The sequence below is a fragment of the Etheostoma cragini genome, chromosome 16 (assembly GCF_013103735.1).
Source record: "Etheostoma cragini isolate CJK2018 chromosome 16, CSU_Ecrag_1.0, whole genome shotgun sequence".
In the NCBI taxonomy this organism is placed as follows: domain Eukaryota; kingdom Metazoa; phylum Chordata; class Actinopteri; order Perciformes; family Percidae; genus Etheostoma; species Etheostoma cragini.
Window position 1 is genome coordinate 5421266 of NC_048422.1, and position 19195 is coordinate 5440460.

Genomic DNA, 19195 nt, shown 5'->3' on the forward strand with positions numbered 1-19195 from the left:
GGCTGCTTAGAAATTAAGTGTTAACGAGCAGTTGGACAGGTGTACCTAATAAAGTGGCCGGTGAGTGTATATACTGTAGGTAGTCTAAAGATCAGGTTTCCCTACATCATGCGAGAACAGGCCAAAATTATGATTCAATTTGAAGCAATTACTGAAAGACTGACCATTTTTTTTGCTTTTCACTGCCGGTTGTCATAATTCGGCGTAACAAAAGAGTAACTGCCAGGGTCATTAACATTCCTCAGCCTTCATGAGGTGCTTTGCATTGACTATTTATAGTTAAAAATGGGCGTGTACAGGGCGGGATATCAGGTGACGATGTGTGTGTACACAGTTTTATAAATATGATTTTTTTTGGGCTACACCATTTTTGGCTTTTTGGTGTAAGTACACTTTAAGTAAGAATCCTACGCTCAGTTTCATGGATAAGACCCCAGGTCCTTCTTGTTTCACAACCTTCTAAAAATGTGACTAAAATGTTAGTATCTATCTGAAAAGACAAACAAATTAAAACGCTCAATTCTACCAAATGTTTGAAACAGTTGCTCTGCATTGGACACACATTAAAGATTACTTTACCAAAGAGAAAAATGTTGTCAATTATGACTTTAAGGGCTCAATTACAGGTTTTTGCAGTGTAAGAAATATAGCTCTTTCTTCAAATTGAAGACCAGATTCACAGATTTTAAAAGCCAAAAGACTTACAAACATGTAAAACGAGAGAAGCACAAAAAAAATGTTATTTTTCATCTGGCATCAGCCGTATGTGAATTATTAAAATAGGTGACGTTTAGCTTAAATCCAGCACAAACAAAAACAAACTCAATGAACACACTAATGATCATTAAGTGAGAATACCAGTGAGGCTTGTTCTGGGCCGGTATATGAGCTACCTTGGCAGCTTAGACAAACTTTACCGCTGCTTTAACGCCATCACCTGCTGAGCTGTTGCCGTAGCAACAATTGTGTAAATACCACACTGGCACCTATAGCAGCAGCACAACCAATAAATAATTTTTCAAACACATGAACACAAATCTCTCTCTAGCTCTCTCTCTCTCTCTCTCTCTCTCTCTCTCTCTCTCTCTCTCTCTCTCTCTCTCTCTCTCTCACAGTCAGGAAGCATTAGCTCGGTGCAATCAAACTCACCTGTAAATCAGGAAACTGGAGATTCCAAAGATGATGAGTGCCAAGCCTGATCCCACAGCTACAATACCCATAACTGACAGATGACCTGGAAACAAGAGAAGAAGCATGCCAAACTCAGTTGTCTCTCATATGTTCAACATATGTCCACAATTCATATCTTTGAAAAGGGATAGAAAAAACCACTGTGCTGTGAAAACCGCAGCTGTCACTTCCTGGCGTGCAGCTGCAGCGCTTTATTAATCTGTCGACCACAATAACCGGCAACAATTTCCCACAATTACCCCTGCTCTGACATTACTGATGTGTATTTAAAGCTCCAATGGAGACAAATAACACCACCTGCTGTAAATCACAGGACAAGGTGATGCTCATCATTAGAGACATATAATGTAACAGCCACTAATCAACATCTTTCACTTCACTGTATTCATGAACCAGTGAACAGAGGATTTGTGCCTAGCAATAAATAACCAGCCCTGTTTCCATTCAGCTAAACTGCACTGCCAATTACATTTCAAGAGGAATGAATTGTCTTTTTTTCTGACGCATAACAAATGCATTTCTAAACAGAGTCTGCGAAGAGCCAAAAAAAAAGCTCAAAGTGGGCGTCTCCCTTAGGCATTTTTGCTTTTCCTAGGATGTCCAGCCCTACTCTGCCTTACTCGGATTAAGTGAATCCCTGGTATTCCTACCCAAACTAAGTACTTTCCTTTTAATTCACACCGCCAACCTCCTGTTTAAACTGCAACTGTTTCACAGTGTTTGCCTTTTGCAAGTACAAGGACATTTTGATACAAACATTGTTTGGGAAATTCTTTTTCCCTCTAAACATAATTGAGAATGTAGTTTAGTCATATGGGAACGTAATTTTTAGGAGACAGGACAATCAGAAACAATCTTTTTAACCTAATCTGACTTGTAACCTAATCTCACTTACTTTTACTCTACATTTTTATTCGTCTTATTGTAAATATGCTACCTATTTACTATATACACTTATTGACTTCTGATCTTTTATCTTATACACTAATTTTCCCTTGATTGTGACTTTGAGCAACTGCAATTAAATCATTTCCCTGAGAAAATCAATAAAGTGTTCCGATTCTGAATTGGAGTCTACAGTATATTAGCCAGCAGGTTCACGATGAGCAGATTGTAGGTTTTTGTGTGGCTGTGTAAATTTATACATTTCATACCATTTTCCCTCATGACAAAATAAAATGAGAAAACATGAAAAAAATGGCTTTTGTGTTTGTGCCCTCTTACCTGCAAATACAGTAAACCGTTAATAGTTCAACATTTTTTAATATACTTGTTTGCCTTCGTTCCAAGATGAGAGGATTGATTTCCTCTGCAGTATTCACACAGCTGGAGCTAGGAAACATTGAGTCTAGTTTTGCAAAACGACTACAGTATACCAGGCTTCTCCGTTCCTTTACTCTGTAGATGAAACACTGCTGTCATGCTGCTTTGTTTGTCCTTATGTTGTTTAGCTGTTATTGTCCATATGTTTCATCAAATCCCTGAACATTTACTGTCCTCTGTGCTTAAAGCGACAGTAGAGAGGGCTACTTTCAGACTCTAAACGCTGCAAATTATTTGCGGATGGCTTTAGATTTGTGACAGTTGAGTCCGAGTTATTGCTCCTCCACTCATTATCCCGCCTTGACACCCAAACACATTTATAATTGCAGTGGTTTTCCTCCTCACTTCATCATCGAAGATAATACAGTCTTAAATTATTCATACAACAAAAAACATTTCCAGCTCTTATCTTTCACACTGCTTGGTGTTCGAGCAAATATTGCAAGTTTACATTTGCTCTTTCACTTTAAGCTTTCACAATTGTGATTGATGAAAAAACAAAACCATTTATCATCACAGCATCAATGAAAGTATCACAGGCCATGTAGAGATGACAGAGATAATATAAACAAAGCATTTGTGCACTGCAATATCCATCTGATGAGCGATTCAATCTTAGCCTATCATGAGAAGAAGTCTGCCATTAAGTGGGGGATAATGCTGTGCATGAACATAATTCTTTTCATGCAATTTCTGGAAATCAGTGTGTCCATTAGTCAAACTTATGTAGCTTGTTTCTAGAGAACACTTGACTCCAGGAACAGGTATGGTCATCTGTAGGCAAAGTTGTCTTACCATCATTGCAGGAGGGGTCATCGGTGGAAAACACACAGGGGGGGTTATCCAGCGGTGGGCCCCCGTTGGGCCAGTGGATCTTCTCTGTCTGGGACCAAATTATGTCTTTGATGGTTCCATTGTAGTACGCAACAAGCTGCAAACACAGAGGAAAACGCTCACTTAAAGGGATGAAAATAAAGATACCTGGAGTCTGACCCGCTCACTTCACAGCGTGACACTATAGCCGTCTTTAATGCTGTCCATTTATTGTTAAGGACAATGTTGATGACATTGTTAATCAACTCTTGCGCAACCATAGAGAGAGTGCAGATGTCACTTCCAGGCTAGCCGCTGTCCCACTACCTCATTTAATATATGTTGGTTTCAAAACTATTAGCATGGCTGTCGGCTCTTAGCTACCATACACTTGAAGACTCTGAAAGTCTAACAGCCGGAAATTGGTCAGTCGCTTAAAAAGTCGTTTGGTGTAAGGTCGGCATTAATCTTCTTTCCAACTCTTTAAGTGTCTTTAGCTGTCTATAAATGACTAGAGTCAACACGCAATACTTCTAGAATCACAATGAAAATCATAGCACACGTTGAATCGGCAGCCATGTGTCGTAAAAGAAACAAATCGGGACAAAAACATATCGTCCCAGCCCGACAAATGTCTATGTCATTTAGCCCTTCTTCTTCTGTTGATGTGCCGTTGTTTAACTTGAAAACGCCACCAGCTCAACAGAATCAGAAATGTTTATTTATTAACAAGACAAATTCAGTGACATTCTTTGCATACAGCAATATGGTGTTTTAGGACATGATTTTTAGTGATTTGTTAATGTTGTGTTGTTGTGTGTGTGTGTGTGTGTGTGTGTGTGTGTGTGTGTGTGTGTGTGTGTGTGTGTGTGTGTGTGTGTGTGTGTGTGTGCAGCTTCATGAGCAGCATCTGTTGTCCTGCTGTGAAACACGACCCCTGTCTTTCTGACTAGCCGGAGGACTTCTCATGTTTTCCACCCGTTCTCCCAGCGTGTTGTGTTGCCTCTTCTAAAACCTGCAGGCTGTCACCCCGACAGAGGACAGGGTCATCAAAACAATGCAGAATGTGATGGGTGAAGTGGCAGAGGGAACGCCATCTGAAATAGCTGCTGTATGTCAGCTCAGGGGCTGTGTTTACTGCAGTGCCATCAAATCTCCAGCAAACTGCAAGCTGAGATGGACATTTTTCGTTTTTCCTCTGCAGTTAAATTTTTTTTATTGAGAGTACATCAAGGAATACATCAAATGTAAATATATTTTGAAATCATGGAATATACCACAATGTACAAATGTTATCAGCCAAGTGAATGGGCGTTATCAAATGTTTATCACTACCACAGCGATGAGGTGGTAAGACCCTTCTACTTCCTAGTTGATGATCTGTAGATGAGGATTTGTTGTTTGTATATATGTGTGTGTGTGTGTGTGTGTGTGTGTGTGTGTGTGTGTGTATATACTTGTATTCATGTACTGTATTTCTTTAAATGATTTGTATATGAGACCGGAAAACTTTGCTTAATAACTTTGTGGCGTCTTGTAATCCCATGAGCCAAATGTTTGGCATGACACAAAAATTAAAGTAAACTAAAACTAAAACCGTGGAAGTAGTAGAAGCTTAGAGCAACTGCTCGACCGAGGTAGCAACGCTGTAAGATGTTTTAAAGAGCGACAATGGTAGGAAGTATAATAAAGAGCATAAATCCATGTAAGAAGGTAGGTCGGGCCGGTAATGGGTCAACACAGGACTTTCACCCGAGAGACAGTGTTTGTGTGAAACCAAGTCAACGTAGGCTACTTTCTCATGTGGCGTTCTTAACTGAACTTTATTTGAATTTAAACTGGTAGTCCCAGAGTGTTTAAAAGTGATGCCAAGAGGTCCTGACCAAGCTGCAGTAACAGCAACCGTTACCATGTGAATAGATTATGACCAGGGATTTGATACATAGACTGTATAAGTGAAGCCAAAACACCTCAATTGCCCACTGGTGGCAGTATGGGTCATAAATCCCGCCCCCTTCAAGTTTACAAATTTGCCAGACCTTCCTGCACAGCACAGCGGAGGAGGGTCTGACTAGTCCACACAGCATTCTAGGATGGGAGAAAAAAGGGCTGTGGCTTATAAACATTACTTCAAACCCATGGCAATCTTCCAGGTGCCAGACAGAGCCATGGTGCCGCTCAAAAATAGTCTTGGTAAGGAACTAGTTTTGGTGAAACGTGTGCGTTCCAAGGTTGTTTTAGTCGTGCAACTCAGATTGGACAGATGGTCTAGTTAGCTGTCTGGATTTACCCTGCAGAGATCTGGGGAGCAGTTAACCATAGTCCTCAGAAATTTATGGACTAGAATTACAACACGAAGAAAGAAGAAGGTGACGGACATCTAGTGGATTTCTAAACTAAAAAATCAAAGTACACTTAAAATAAATGTTATCATTGTTGGTAGTTCTTATCCTGTGATGTTTTTTCAGCTGTTCATTTTTCAGTTTATTTGTTTTTTATTAGTTATCTGATCCTATAAAAACAGGGTGAAACATCATAAATGACAGCTCTGATTGACTCACTATTGGTCAGACGAGGTTTGTGGACAGTGTGTCCCCATCCTTTTGGCCATATATTGTATTTTCCTATTTTTGTAGGTTAACTCTTGTCCAAAAATGAAGCTTTGTGAACTGAGTTCACAGTAAGACCATATTACTATGTGAACAGATGTATAAAACACCTGTATATCCACTGTGGAACATGTGTTAACTGTGTATTAATTTATATGTAAAGCCAGGGTTATGTTTTCAAACTTTTTTCTATTTCAGGTTTTTTATGGCAATGTCAATTGAACAGGGACGCAAGCTATCCGGCTTGAACAGGAACATGATGCATATAATGTATATAATTGACCATTTACATTCAAATGAATCAGCCTGAGCCATTTTGATATTGATATTCTAGGCTATTGTATTCCACAGTCTGAGATTCTGAAAGCTGAAACCAACCTGTGATGTTTTCAACCAGGCTGCTGGCTCCTGGGTCAATGGGCCATATAAATGGACCAATTAAAAGCTAAGGATAAATGAGAGCAGGATGTCATGCTGACAGTCTCTAAGGACTGCTATGAAATTCTAACACAAAGTCAAATCGAGCTAACCCACTTCTTCTAGCCCTGAGAAAAAAATACACACTACAGCAGTTCACGACAACGTTTGAAGAGCGCAACAAACAAATATTTTCATTGGACTGGGAGAGAAATTTGAGATTTTATGCATCTTATCATTACAGAAGTCAGGACCCCAGAATATGTCCCAGATAGTAATATTCATTGCTTTCATTGCATCAACCAAAGACAAGCAAAGGCTGAGGTTTTTAACTACATATATGCTGAAAAGACTTTATTTTTTAATTCTCTCGAGTAATTAGAGACACATGAATTTTTATTCAATATTATTATTTTGTGTTGATCTTACTGATGTAAATGATTCATGAATGAGTTCTTCAGCTTATATCAAACTCTCTCATTGTGATAGTTGATAACAAAGACGTTTTATAAGAAACAAGTTTTATGTTTTTATGATTACAGATATTAGTACTTAAACGGTGCAACCAGCATCTAATGCCCTACAACATTTGTAGTTGTGTTTACTTGGTCCCTGACTTAATCATTCCATCTTTCCCACTTTTAGACTTTTTATATTTAGAATTTAAAAGCTCTAAAACGACTGCTTGTCATTCCACATTTAACATAGGAACTCTGTAATAATACATATATAATAACTGTCTGCCTGGCGAATGCTGTAAAGGACGGCCAATCTAAACCCCCCCCAGTCCTCATCAATATAGTGTCATGAGTCACGTAGGTCCCTCCACTCTGAGCACTGCCCAGCAGACAGCCACAAACTTAGCAGAAAAAAAGAGCATCTTAAAACACAACTTGCCTGCTTGCACTAGCTAGTTAACTAGCAGGTAGGAAATACATTTCATAGCCTATTCATCTTTTATATATTTATTGTTTTTAACTGTTTAACTAATTCTAGTATGAACTAGTTAACTAATTATTAAATAAACTGAATACGGAATTAATATTTTTGATTATATAATTATGATTAGCATTTATCGGTCACAATTCTAATTGACGGTTTACGGTTTCAACTGTTACTTATTAACATCCCTAATATAACAAGGTATGGAATAAAAAATTTGAATGAGTCCCTCCTCATTTGCTTATCAGCCCAGTCCATGCCCAACAAAAACGTCTCAGTTCCAAATCTGCTTCTACACTGCTGCAGCTCTCGTGACAGTCTGTGTGCCCCTGGGTGCGTAGTTCCACTATCTGTCATCACAGTCCGAACGCATCATTTTCCTGCTAAATGTCCAACATTTTGTCAGTGGCTATTCTCGCTATTCTCATCCAATAATGTGTTAGCAGAGATTTTGTTCTGTTGAGCTGACCTCTCTGCTCTTTACCTTCATTCTATTGAGCTAGTATCAGTGTTTATTTGGTAGCCTTAGACTCGTTGACCTCTGCTCTTTAAATTATGTCCAGAAGGAATTGATTTATTCATCAATTCCGTCTGGACATTAAATCCTCTGCCAAACCTCCTGTTTAAAAAAGATGACCTTTTCACATTACACAGAGGCTTTAAAGGAATAGTCCACATCCAAATGGCAGCTTGTCAACTACCCTTCCCTCATGTCCAACTCTGTGTAAGATCACAAACACATTAAACACAAAGCAAAATACCAACGGGAAGAGTAAAAACAGGACTTACCCCGTACTCTCCTGTCTCCTGGTTGGTCATGGCCCAAAGGTTGATGTCAATATCCCTGGCATTTTTCTGGTCTGTGGTAACAAGTCCCGTCACTCCTAAAAACACAAACAATATTCCCATCACGGGTCTGGTTCACTGGTATATATGGTCGTTCTACAAACTGAGAAGTGCTCATTACATCTGCTCCTATTTAAATTATCTCTCTACTTCTTCAATTGTTTGCGTCATAAAGTCAGTACAGTACTTTTGCAATACTGGTTTTATGTACTGACTGTGGCATTTATTGTGTTTAAGATGACTGCTGGACACTGTAGTAAAGGTTGAAAAATAGTTGGAACGTGACTTCTTAGTAGAAGAAAATACATTTTCTGAGCCAGTATAGTGTATTTGAAAAAGCTTTTGCTTCTGTCCAACCAAGTAACACTGTCAAAACATGCACAATAATGAAGTGGAAGTTTCCATTATTATTTTCAACATTGGTCTTGTTTTCCTTGTTTTTTTCCCAATCATGCTGAGCGAAACAACCCTCATCAACTCTTATGATCTAAAGAACAACATCCCATTGTTCTGCTTCTTCCAGTATGATGTGAGTGCAGATCTGACAGCCGGCACAGTAAACAAGGAAGTGTGTGAGGACCCACACCAAGCATCAAATGGACTATTAACTGGAGTGTTGTGTGATAGCTTAAAAACAATATCATTATTGTGATGAACGGCTATATTTTAATCACATCATGGGTTCAATGGCGCTTCCCAATAGAGCTCGACAATGACCGCCCACTTTCTATAACTATTATATGTTATGGTTCTGAAAATGACTTCCTCCATTCAATTGCTCCGTTGAGATTTCAGAAAATGTTTACATAAAGAGTTCTAAGCCTGGGAAAAAGGAAAAGGTACAAGACTGTGTGCATAAATGATCATAGACCTCAGTGGTTGACCCAGCTTGCTAGCCGTGCGGGTGCGGTAAATCTTGCCATGGTAACAGCGGGCATGACTTTGTAAATAAAACCTGTTTTTCTTAACACAAGGTTGATTTTATAGAGACGTGTGGCTTCTACAGGGGCATAGACCGTTGTTTCACAATCTCGTAGCTTGTGGTAAGTCTACATGGGATGATTTACACATTATGGCTAATAATCTAAATCCTTCTGGGGAAAATGAATGGGTTCCTGGGGTATGCCTTTGTACTCACACCATGCTCCCTGTTATCTGAGATGCAGCCATGGCTTTACAATGGCTCTGGCATTTACAGATTTATCATTAGCATGTTCACATTTTGAATAATGTTGCATACAAGTCAAAACAGAAACATTTCTTTACCAGGAATTTTTAGGTAATTCCTAGAATTCCGCCGGATGTCCCTTATTTTTCGGTCTGATTACCTTCCGCTTTCTTTGTGTTGGCATCAGAGGTGGGTAGTAACGAGTTACATTTACTCCGTTACATTTACTTGAGTAAGTTTTTGAAAAAATTGTACTTCTAGGAGTAGTTTTAAATCACAATACTTTTACTTTTACTTGAGTAGATTAGTGAAAAATAAACTGTACTCTTACTCCGCTACATTAGGCTACAATGAGCTCGTTACTCGTTACTACGCTTCATTGTTTTTACCCCCGCGTACGTCTCATTTTAATGTTTTATTTTGACAGAGTCTTCCGCTGAAGGCTCTACCACGTGACTGTGCTTAACCAATCACACGTCGTTGTGCAGTCACGTGACCACACTTGTTTCAGCAGCGGGACAGGTTAGCCCATAGACATATAAAGAGGTAAGCTTTACAGTTGTAGCAAAGCAAAGACGCAGAATCAAAAGTCGCCAAGGCAACGCAGACCAGGGTGACCACCCCCCCCCCTCGGCCTCATAGTGAAAGCATGGTTACCTTTTAGGAAAAGTGCAAAACAGCAGCTCCGTTATGCGGCGTCTTCTGTGTCGACCAAACAAACGGACATGTGAGCGTTCAAAAACTCAACCTCTAAGCTGAGGAGACGTAGCGGTAGTTTTAGTTTTTGCTGTGGAGAGGTGGATGTTTGTCTTTTAGGTTACATACAGTATGTTTTACACATGCAGTATCCATCCAAATTTGATGTGACAAGTCTCTAAAGTAGGCTAATTTGTAATTAATAAATTAATTTTAATTTATTTTATTGATTGGATGAACTATAATTTGCCTAAATATGATTATTTTGTATTTCTGTCTGTAAGATTGATGCTTTTGTTGAGAAATAAATCAGACGTTACTCAACAGTTACTCACTACTTGAGTAGTTTTTTCATCAAGTACTTTTTTACTCTTACTCAAGTAATTATTTGGATGACTACTTTTACTTTTACTTGAGTCAAATTATTCTGAAGTAACAGTACTTTTACTTGAGTACAATTTTTGGCTACTCTACCCACCTCTGGTTGGCATTTTGATAATTTTTTCGGCATTTTTGGCCTTTATTTTTGACAGGACATATGAAGACACAAAAGGGGAAAGAGAAGGGGGATGACATGCAGTAAAGGGCCGCAGGTCAGAGTCCAATCTGGGCCTACTGCATCGAGGAGCAAACTTCTACATATGGGTGCCTGCTCTACTAACTGAGCTATCTGGGCGCCCTAAATTCGGGACGATTTATGTGGACTATAGTTAACTGCTCCTCAGATTTCTGCAGGGGAAATCGAGACAGCTAGCAAGACTATCCGTAGAATCTGAGTTTTCTTAAACAACTAAAATAACCTTTGAATGTACACATGTTCCATCAAAACAGTTTCTTCCCGAGGCTATTATGCAGTGGCACCGATGGTCCGTCCGGCGACGATTGTCATTGGTTTAAAGAAATGCCAATAAACCAGAGCACAATTTTCTCTCATCCCAGAAGGTTGTGTGGACTAGTGCTGTAGAGGAAAGTCTGGCAATGCAAAGTGTGGCACACACATCAAAACCAAAAATTAAGCAGATTGTTTGTAAAACCATAAAAATATAACAGGTTGTCACAGTCAAACCTTTGTCTTTTAAAATCTACTCTAGTGTATGAAGCCGTTCCTGCAAGTTGACCACATTTGCTCACCCCAGAATTGTCGGTTCTGCGTCCTCATCGTGATGTTGATGCCGTCGTTCTGGGCTCCGCCCTCTGCCAGTGTCTCCTCCAACGCCATCGCGTACAGCACAAAACCATCATAGAAGCTGCCGGCAATGTAATCCATCTGAAAGTAGATGCAATTTTGATTAAAGGACCATAATGGAGAAATACCCATCCTTCAACCAACATTTAAAAGCCTGTTTTAATGAAATTATAAAAATGAAAGTGCCAAATACCAACAAAAACACTAAATACCTTACACCTTTAAAAAGTACACCCTAATGTACTTTTTGGGGAAACTCCCAAACCCAATATCTGAGAAGTAAGCAGTAAAACTGAAAGGTATTAATTGCTAACATCACTGTCAACATCCCTCATCATTAACTGATGCCAATTACACAGCACAGTGGGGATTTTTCTGCACAGAATATCTTATAAAAGATTAAAGAGGTCATGATGCTGCTGGGAACGCATGCTGTTTTCATAGGCTGTAACTTACCAATGATGGTTCCAAATGCACACCGAACTCTTTCTGAGCTCTGGCATGGAGCCTTTTCTGGAAGTCTTTGTACTCTGGATTATCAGGAGGTCGGTACGTTATGACGAAAACAGACTGGAGGAGACAGCGAGAGAAAAACTTTATAAAGAACTGTTTTAGCGAGTTTCATGTTATCACGCAACTGTAATATAAAATTGCTATCTAGCACTTTATTTAGTCTAGTTTTCATCCTTAATTTTAAAAATGATGCTAATGGAGTAATAGTTGAAATGCTTTTTCAGTTTTTTTCATCTTGGTTTTTGCAGGCAAAAATGCTATAAAGGCTAAAACTTGCTTTGTGGCAATTTTGTATTTCAGCATATCATATCTTAAACTACACACTCTTAGCATAGTCAGTCACTTTTGACTGACTCATATACAGTATATGAGTCATATGACATCAGAAAAAACAAAAAACAGAATGGTATGTAAATTCCAACACCTGTGCTCTGTAACAACCTACATTTGTACAAAAATAATAAGGTCAGCCAGTTTCCCTAAAGCTGGATCTTTCTAGGAATGAGTGTCTCTGAAAAATATACAATAATATATAACCAAAGCTACAACAGACAATCTTGGGCTGTTTTACAATCTCAAAAGAAAATATGTTTTAAATATTAGTTTAATCATTTCACTTAAAGTAGACATTTGACTGTGGTTAATGAGAATACTGTGATCAGCAAAGATAAATTACATATTATATTAAAACCACACAAACATCTGGTCCTTTTTCAAATGTTTCTTCTTAAACAAGACAATGCATTCCATCAAGCAGGCCTATAATTACGTGTAATTGTACAACATTTTTTCATTGAGTTGATTTGCATTAAACCACTACACTGGCAAAAAAAAATTTCCAACCTTTTTAAGTTTAGATTTATGATTTTCACAACCAATATTACTTGAAATCACATGTCATGAATAATTAGTATTATGTTGGCAGTGTACTTACTACCTTATAACTCTAAAGAGGAAAACAAAATTACTTTTCATTATATTTTAATAACGTCCAAATGTTAATAATAAAAATATATTTTCAAACTTAAAGCAAGGGATTAAAGGGGGGATTTTTTTAAAGCAAACCCTTGGCACTGTTATATATACTGACAAAAAACATAAAAATGACTTCTTTCATGAACTTTGATTTAAAAATGGTTCCAAATTTCTGTGATACCACATGAGCAGGGACAGACATTTAACATTTGTTCAAGAAATCAAGACAAATATTTGCCTCAGGTGACCTTTGATTCTGTCGATATACTGCTTTCACAAAAAACACGTTTTGGACATTTCTCGAAAATCATCTGGCTTTGCTCCTAACTAGAAGGTCTGTAGTTTTTCATGTTACAACAGTTGCAGTATTTGAACCCCACCACAAACTTCCACAAGCAATTATTGCTCAGAGGGAAGCCATAATGAGCCCTGTTACGGCTCGCTGACAAATTAACGCCTTGCAAAATCAGCTAAATGTGAGCCAAAAGGTTGTTCTGCAGCCAGGGTCAGGAGCAGTTCACGTGAGATAAACACATAATGAGAGAACTGTGTTTGATGCTGAAGCCCTTTCCTACCTATTTATGGTTTGAACAAAACATCACTTTAACTAGTCGTAACATTTCAGTCTCCAATCTTAAATTGCTTTCTTCTTGAAATAAATTCTGGCTCATTAAAGTAGCTTTGTGTATGCATGTCTATGACTAGCAATGAAAAAGATATAAAAAGAATACTATACTTTAGCTGCAAATAAAAGAGTCAAAGTGTCCATGTCATGTGCTTTGGCTGAACAAATTAAATTACTTATTATCAGTTTGCATTACAAACTTGACTTTGGCGATGCTGTTCTGCAATAACAATAGGGCAAATAATAAGACTAATAGGTTCTAGGGCTGGACAATTATTTGAATATTTATCAACATCAACGTATTTTTCCAATGACGATAATTTTAATAATTGATTTCTGTTGCTAGGCCTACTTTCCATTTTAAAAACATTCTAGCGCGTGTGCAGGGTTCTGAAATTAACACTCGCTAGTGGCCAAATGTGGGGTGGGCTGACACACGCACACACACAAACACTGGCGCACACACCAATCCTTAACCGTTGACCACCAAGCAGGAAAAGGAGTCTCAGTTCACCCGTCCATCAGGCTCTGACACACTTTCCGCACTGGTTGCTGGTTGAAAGTTCTAGAGCTCTAATCTCCCAGTCGACTAGTCGATTTATTGGTCGATACGTTCTGGCTCGACCAAAATTTCTATTGGTCAATTTTTTGCCGTGTTATTTCATCAGGTGGAAGCATAGACCCTAACTGTCTGGGTGGAAAGCACTTATTGCTAATGGGGGTGTTTTCAGAGCATCCCTGTTTCCCAGGTAACAGTCTGTCTTCCGATCACCCCCTTTGTTTTCTCTTTTGTTGGATTAGCCCGACCCACTGGGTACAGATTGAAGAAAGAACTAAAAATCCTTGTTTTAGTAGTTTGCTGAATATTTCTTTAATTGTGAGTGTTTAATTTACAGTCGGTCCTCCTCAGCCTTGTCGAAGACATCGCCAGTGTGGCAGCGTTTTACAAAAATAGATAACGGAAAAAAGTTGAATGCAAAGTTTGCAAGCAACAGTTTGCACATCGCAGCTCGACTACAAAGATGGAATATCACTTAAAAACTGTAAGATGACTTGTCTGCTTTAGGTTGCCCTGTCTGTTTTGAGCAGGCTATGTGAACATGTCAGAATTGGCATATTTCATAGTCTAATAATTGTTTTATAACTACTGGCGCACCCACCCGCAACCACGGTAGCGTTCCCCAGACCACCACCCCCAGACCCCGCTGGATGTTAAGCCTCTATCATCCAAACGCAAAAATAATATCATGGAAGGAATTGTCGACTTTTGAGTTTAGGAGTAAAAGCTTTAAATTATTAGTCTATTTGTGTCTGAGCCGCGTAGCCGAGCTCCGTGTTCCCCGCTCCATGCGAGGACATGCATAGAGCATGACTGCATCACAGCGCTGACAGAGCCGACAGACGAGTGGCATTTCAGTGCAAATTAATTAGGTCAAAAAACAATTTAATATACTGCAAATAGCCTACAAGGACAAGTACTGCGGGACAGTAAAGTTAATTAATCTTGCATTTTTTTAAACCCCTCCGCAACCCCCCCCCCACCCCCCCCAGTCGATTTTTAGTCGAAAATTTCACAACTTCAGTCGACCAAGATTTTCTTTGGTTGATTACAGCCCTGGAAAGTTTGAACTAACAAGTTAATTAGCAATTAAGAAATATATTGTATAGCCTATTTACATTTTTATCATGCAAAATACTTTTTTATCAAATTTTACACAAAATTATTTAAAAACGCAGTGTCCATCGTTGAATCACAAAAATATTAGATAATTGTTTATCGTATTGAGGTAGAATGTGCAATAATCGTGATATTGATTTTTTTAAGTCATGTCGTGCAGCCCTACTACGGTCTATCCAAATGTGCAGATAACGAGATGGAGCAGATATGTAAAGGGTTATGCCTTAACACTAAATCACCTTTAAGTCTGCAAATGGATAGCAAAAGAAGGCAATACTTTCCATTAAATTCTTAAGTAAATGCTTCAACTGCTTGAAACAAGCATACGCTGAGTCCATTATGACAGAAAATTCCATAATCAATTGAAGATAATGCTAGATTTATATTCAGAATGCCGCTCTCCATCAAGACTCGGTGAGCACTGAATTAAAGAGAATAAAGAGAAGCAGGTGTGACCTTTAGGGAGATAAATTAGACGAGCGACACATCCGTGCCCACTCTCTTATGTCTCAGTGCACTAATTTGTAGGGCTAAATGGCTTCCTGTGCAAACACATCCTCCCATTCATTAAAGTCTAAAGAATTTCAAATCTTAAAGTGGTCGAAAGGATTGATGGGTCCTAGTCCTTTGGGATTCTTTACCCACACATTGCCAGAAATTATGTAGCATCCTAAGATCATGTGTGTGTGTGTGTGTGTGTGTGTGTGTGTGTGTGTCATTATCATAAAAGCTTCCCCTGATTTTGATTTGGAACAAATTATATTTAATCAGAATCAAATGACTCTGAAAGTCTTTAAACCAACTGTCAGCTGTTCAGCTGGAGTTGAGGACTTCATTCTGTGTTACTGTGTAAGTAGAGCCTTGTAAAGATTATGGGATTTAGAGAGAAAACAGAACAGAAACAGTGAATAAAATATGTGTTGTCAGAGACCTCCATTTCTCATGCCAAATGGTGGTTTTGGTCTTGTATTATTTCCTGCCTCCAATTACTAAGAGTGTGAAACTGTGACAGTCCGCATTCAATAAATCAACAAAGAATGGGAACAGTCTCAATTTACTATATGTGTGCTACGTGCAAGTGTGTGTGTGTGTGTGTGTGTGTGTGTGTGGGTGTGTGTGTGTTCGGAGTTTATTGTACCTTAAAGACCTTGATGGGATCGGCCCAGTCAGTGTCGGAGTTCTGCCACGGTTTGTGATCTGCCAAGCTCTCCGCGAACACATCCAGATAGAAAATGGCGTAGTTTTCTGGGTCCTGGATCTCGCTCTGGAACAGTTTCATGATGTTCAGGAAAGTCTCCAGTGGCCCGCAGAGGTATACAACTGTAGACAGAACAGAAATATAAAAAAAAATAAATAAAAAAAATTGTTTATCTTTACACTCAGTTGTTTCTTTTAAATGTTGCTTTTCAGACTGGCAATAGTCTCTGTATTCAAGTTGGATTTTTGTTTCCATTCTCGTGCATTGTTGTCTTCTTTCTGATACACTCAAAATAATCACTGAAACAAGTTGCTATTAGAATCAGGCTGAAATATTCGTATAACAGAGTTACTTACTTTAAGGGAGATATGACTTTTTGGTCTCAATACTAAACTAATTTGCTGAATAGGATGGATGTACAGTATTTTGCAGAGTAAGAAGTGAAAGCGTTGGTGGATAAATTTCCCTTGCACTCCGTGTAAAGCCGAGGGCCACATTTACACCGACGGACTTAATGCACTGTTCTGATTTAGCCATTTGTTATCAACCGCCTCTGACTACATAAACATTCTCGAGTGGGGCATTTTTTTGACTTGTTGTTTGTGGTAAAACAAAACGTGAAGATCTCTTAACCGTCTTTAACCGACTGAGACGAGTTAGTAAAAATATTATAATTTTGTGTTACGTGCAGGTATTTTCCACCCTTTTTTGTAGTCACACATATTGAAATCAACAGCATAACACAAGTAATGGATTGATTTGAGTCCAAATATTTAACTCAAGTGACTTTTGACTGTCTATATACAGTGAGGAAAATAAGTATTTCAACACCCTGCTATTTTGCAAGTTCTCCCACTTAGAAATCATGGAGGGGTCTGAAATTGTCATTGTAGGTGCATGTCCAATATGAAAGACATAATCTAAAAAATTTTTTAAAAAATCGAGAAATCACAATGTATGATTTTTTCACTATTTATTTGTATGATACAGCTGCAAAAAAGTACTTGAACACCTGAGAAACTCAGTGTTAATATTTGGTACAGTAGCCTTTGTTTGCAGTTCCAGAAGTCAAACGTTTCCTGTAGTTTTTCACCAGGTTTGCACACACTGCAGAAGGGATTTTGGCCCACTCCTCCACACAGATCTTCTCTAGATCAGTCAGGTTTCTGGGCTGTCTCTGAGAAACACGGAGTTTGAGCTCCCTCCAAAGATTCTCTATTGGGTTTAGGTCTGGAGACTGGCTAGGCCACGCCAGAACCTTGATATGCTTCTTCCAGAACCACTCCTTGGTTATCCTGGCTGTGTGCTTTGGGTCATTGTCATGTTGGAAGACCCAGCCTCGACCCATCTTCAATGCTCTAACTGAGGGAAGGAGGTTGTTCCCCAAAATCTTGCAATACATGGCCCCGGTCCTCCTCTCCTTAATACAGGGCAGTCGCCCTGTCCCATGTGCAGAAAAACACCCCCAAAGCATGATGCTACCACCCCCACCCCCCACAGTAGGGATGGTGTTCTTGGGATGGTACTCATCATTCTTCTTCCTCCAAACACGGTTAGTGGAATTATGACCAAAAAGTTCTATTTTGGTCTCATCTGACCACATGACTTTCTCCCATGACTCCTCTGGATCATCCAAATGGTCATTGGCAAACTTCAGACGGGCCTTGACATGTGCTGGTTTAAGCAGGGGAACCTTCCGTGCCATGCTTGATTTCAAACGATGACGTCTTATTGTATTACCACAGTAACCTTGGAAACGGAGGTCCCAGCTCTTTTCAGGTCGTTGACCAGCTCCTCTCCTGTAGTTCTGGGCTGATTTCTCACCCTTCTTAGTATCATTGAGAACCCACGAGGTGAGATCTTGCATGGAGCCCCAGTCCGAGGGAGATTGACAGTCATGTTTAGCTTCTTCCATTTTCTAATGATTGCTCCAACAGTGGACCTTTTTTTTACCAAGCCGCTTGGATATTTCCCCGAAGCCCTTTCCAGCCTTGTGGAGGTTTACAATTTTGTCTCTAGTGTCTTTGGACAGCTCTTTGGCCATGTTAGTGGTTGGATTCTTACCGATTGTATAGGGTGGACCGGTGTCTTTATGCAGCTAACTACCTCAAACAAGTACATCTAATTTAGGATAATAAATGGAGTGGAGGTGGACATTTTGAAGGCAGACTAAAAGGTCTTTGAGGGTCAAAATTGTAGCTGACAGAGAGGTGTTCAAATACTGATTTGCAGCTGTATCGTACAAATAAATAGTTTAAAAAATCATACATTGTGATTTCTGGATTATTTATTTTAGATTATGTCTCTTACAGTGGTCATGCACCTACAACGACAATTTCAGACCCCTCCATGATTTCTAAGTGGGAGTCAGTCAAAGATGAGTCAGGGGACTTCTTACAGTGGAAACAACCAATAGGATTCAAACAAGACTGTCCTCCCAAGAAAAGCAACAGCATCTGTCTTTTCAGCAAATGTCCAACAAAAATAATCTGTTCATGTTAAAAGTGACAAAGCCCTCTAGCGGTTGTAGGAATTATGAGGAGACGATCTGGGTGGATGATGGGTCAACAAAACACGGGACACCGCTGAACGTATCCTGTTCCCAACTTACATCACTGAAGCTTTTCTTTTTACTATGAGCAGGCCTGTTCCCTGGCCGTAAATCATGATTACGGCAAGCATGACAAAAAAAAGCCCTTTAACCAAGTAGCTATTTTAGTTCTCAAACTTTCAGACACACTAAGTTGTTTTGTGCCTGTACCAAAAGGCAATGTTGTCTTTGTAGCCGCGTCAAGATCAGTACTGTTGGTACACCCAAGTTTCAGCAACATTATCAAAGCAATTATCCTTCCATCATAGGAATGTTTAAAAATAAAGCTTCCACTAACAATTATTTTAATTGTCGATTTTTTTCTCTCGATTGACATGAAATGTCAGAAAAAGGTGAAAAATCTCAATCGATCCAAACAGGAATTAAACTCAAGACCTCTATTACAGGCTCTGACGGTGTGTCTA

At 39.0% G+C, this 19195-nt stretch overlaps 1 protein-coding gene across 1 annotated transcript in view; it reads right to left on the reverse strand.

Moving 5' to 3' along the window:
* Window positions 1-19195, reverse strand: part of LOC117959793 (atrial natriuretic peptide receptor 2) — a 71732-nt gene that overhangs the window by 42780 nt on the left and 9757 nt on the right. The window contains exons 2-7 of the mRNA XM_034897069.1: window positions 16121-16302; window positions 11648-11761; window positions 11137-11272; window positions 8085-8179; window positions 3310-3445; window positions 1150-1234 (exon numbers count right to left, since the gene is read on the reverse strand). Coding sequence (XP_034752960.1) covers window positions 1150-1234; window positions 3310-3445; window positions 8085-8179; window positions 11137-11272; window positions 11648-11761; window positions 16121-16302 — 748 coding nt within the window. The remainder of the gene's footprint in view (window positions 1-1149; window positions 1235-3309; window positions 3446-8084; window positions 8180-11136; window positions 11273-11647; window positions 11762-16120; window positions 16303-19195) is intronic.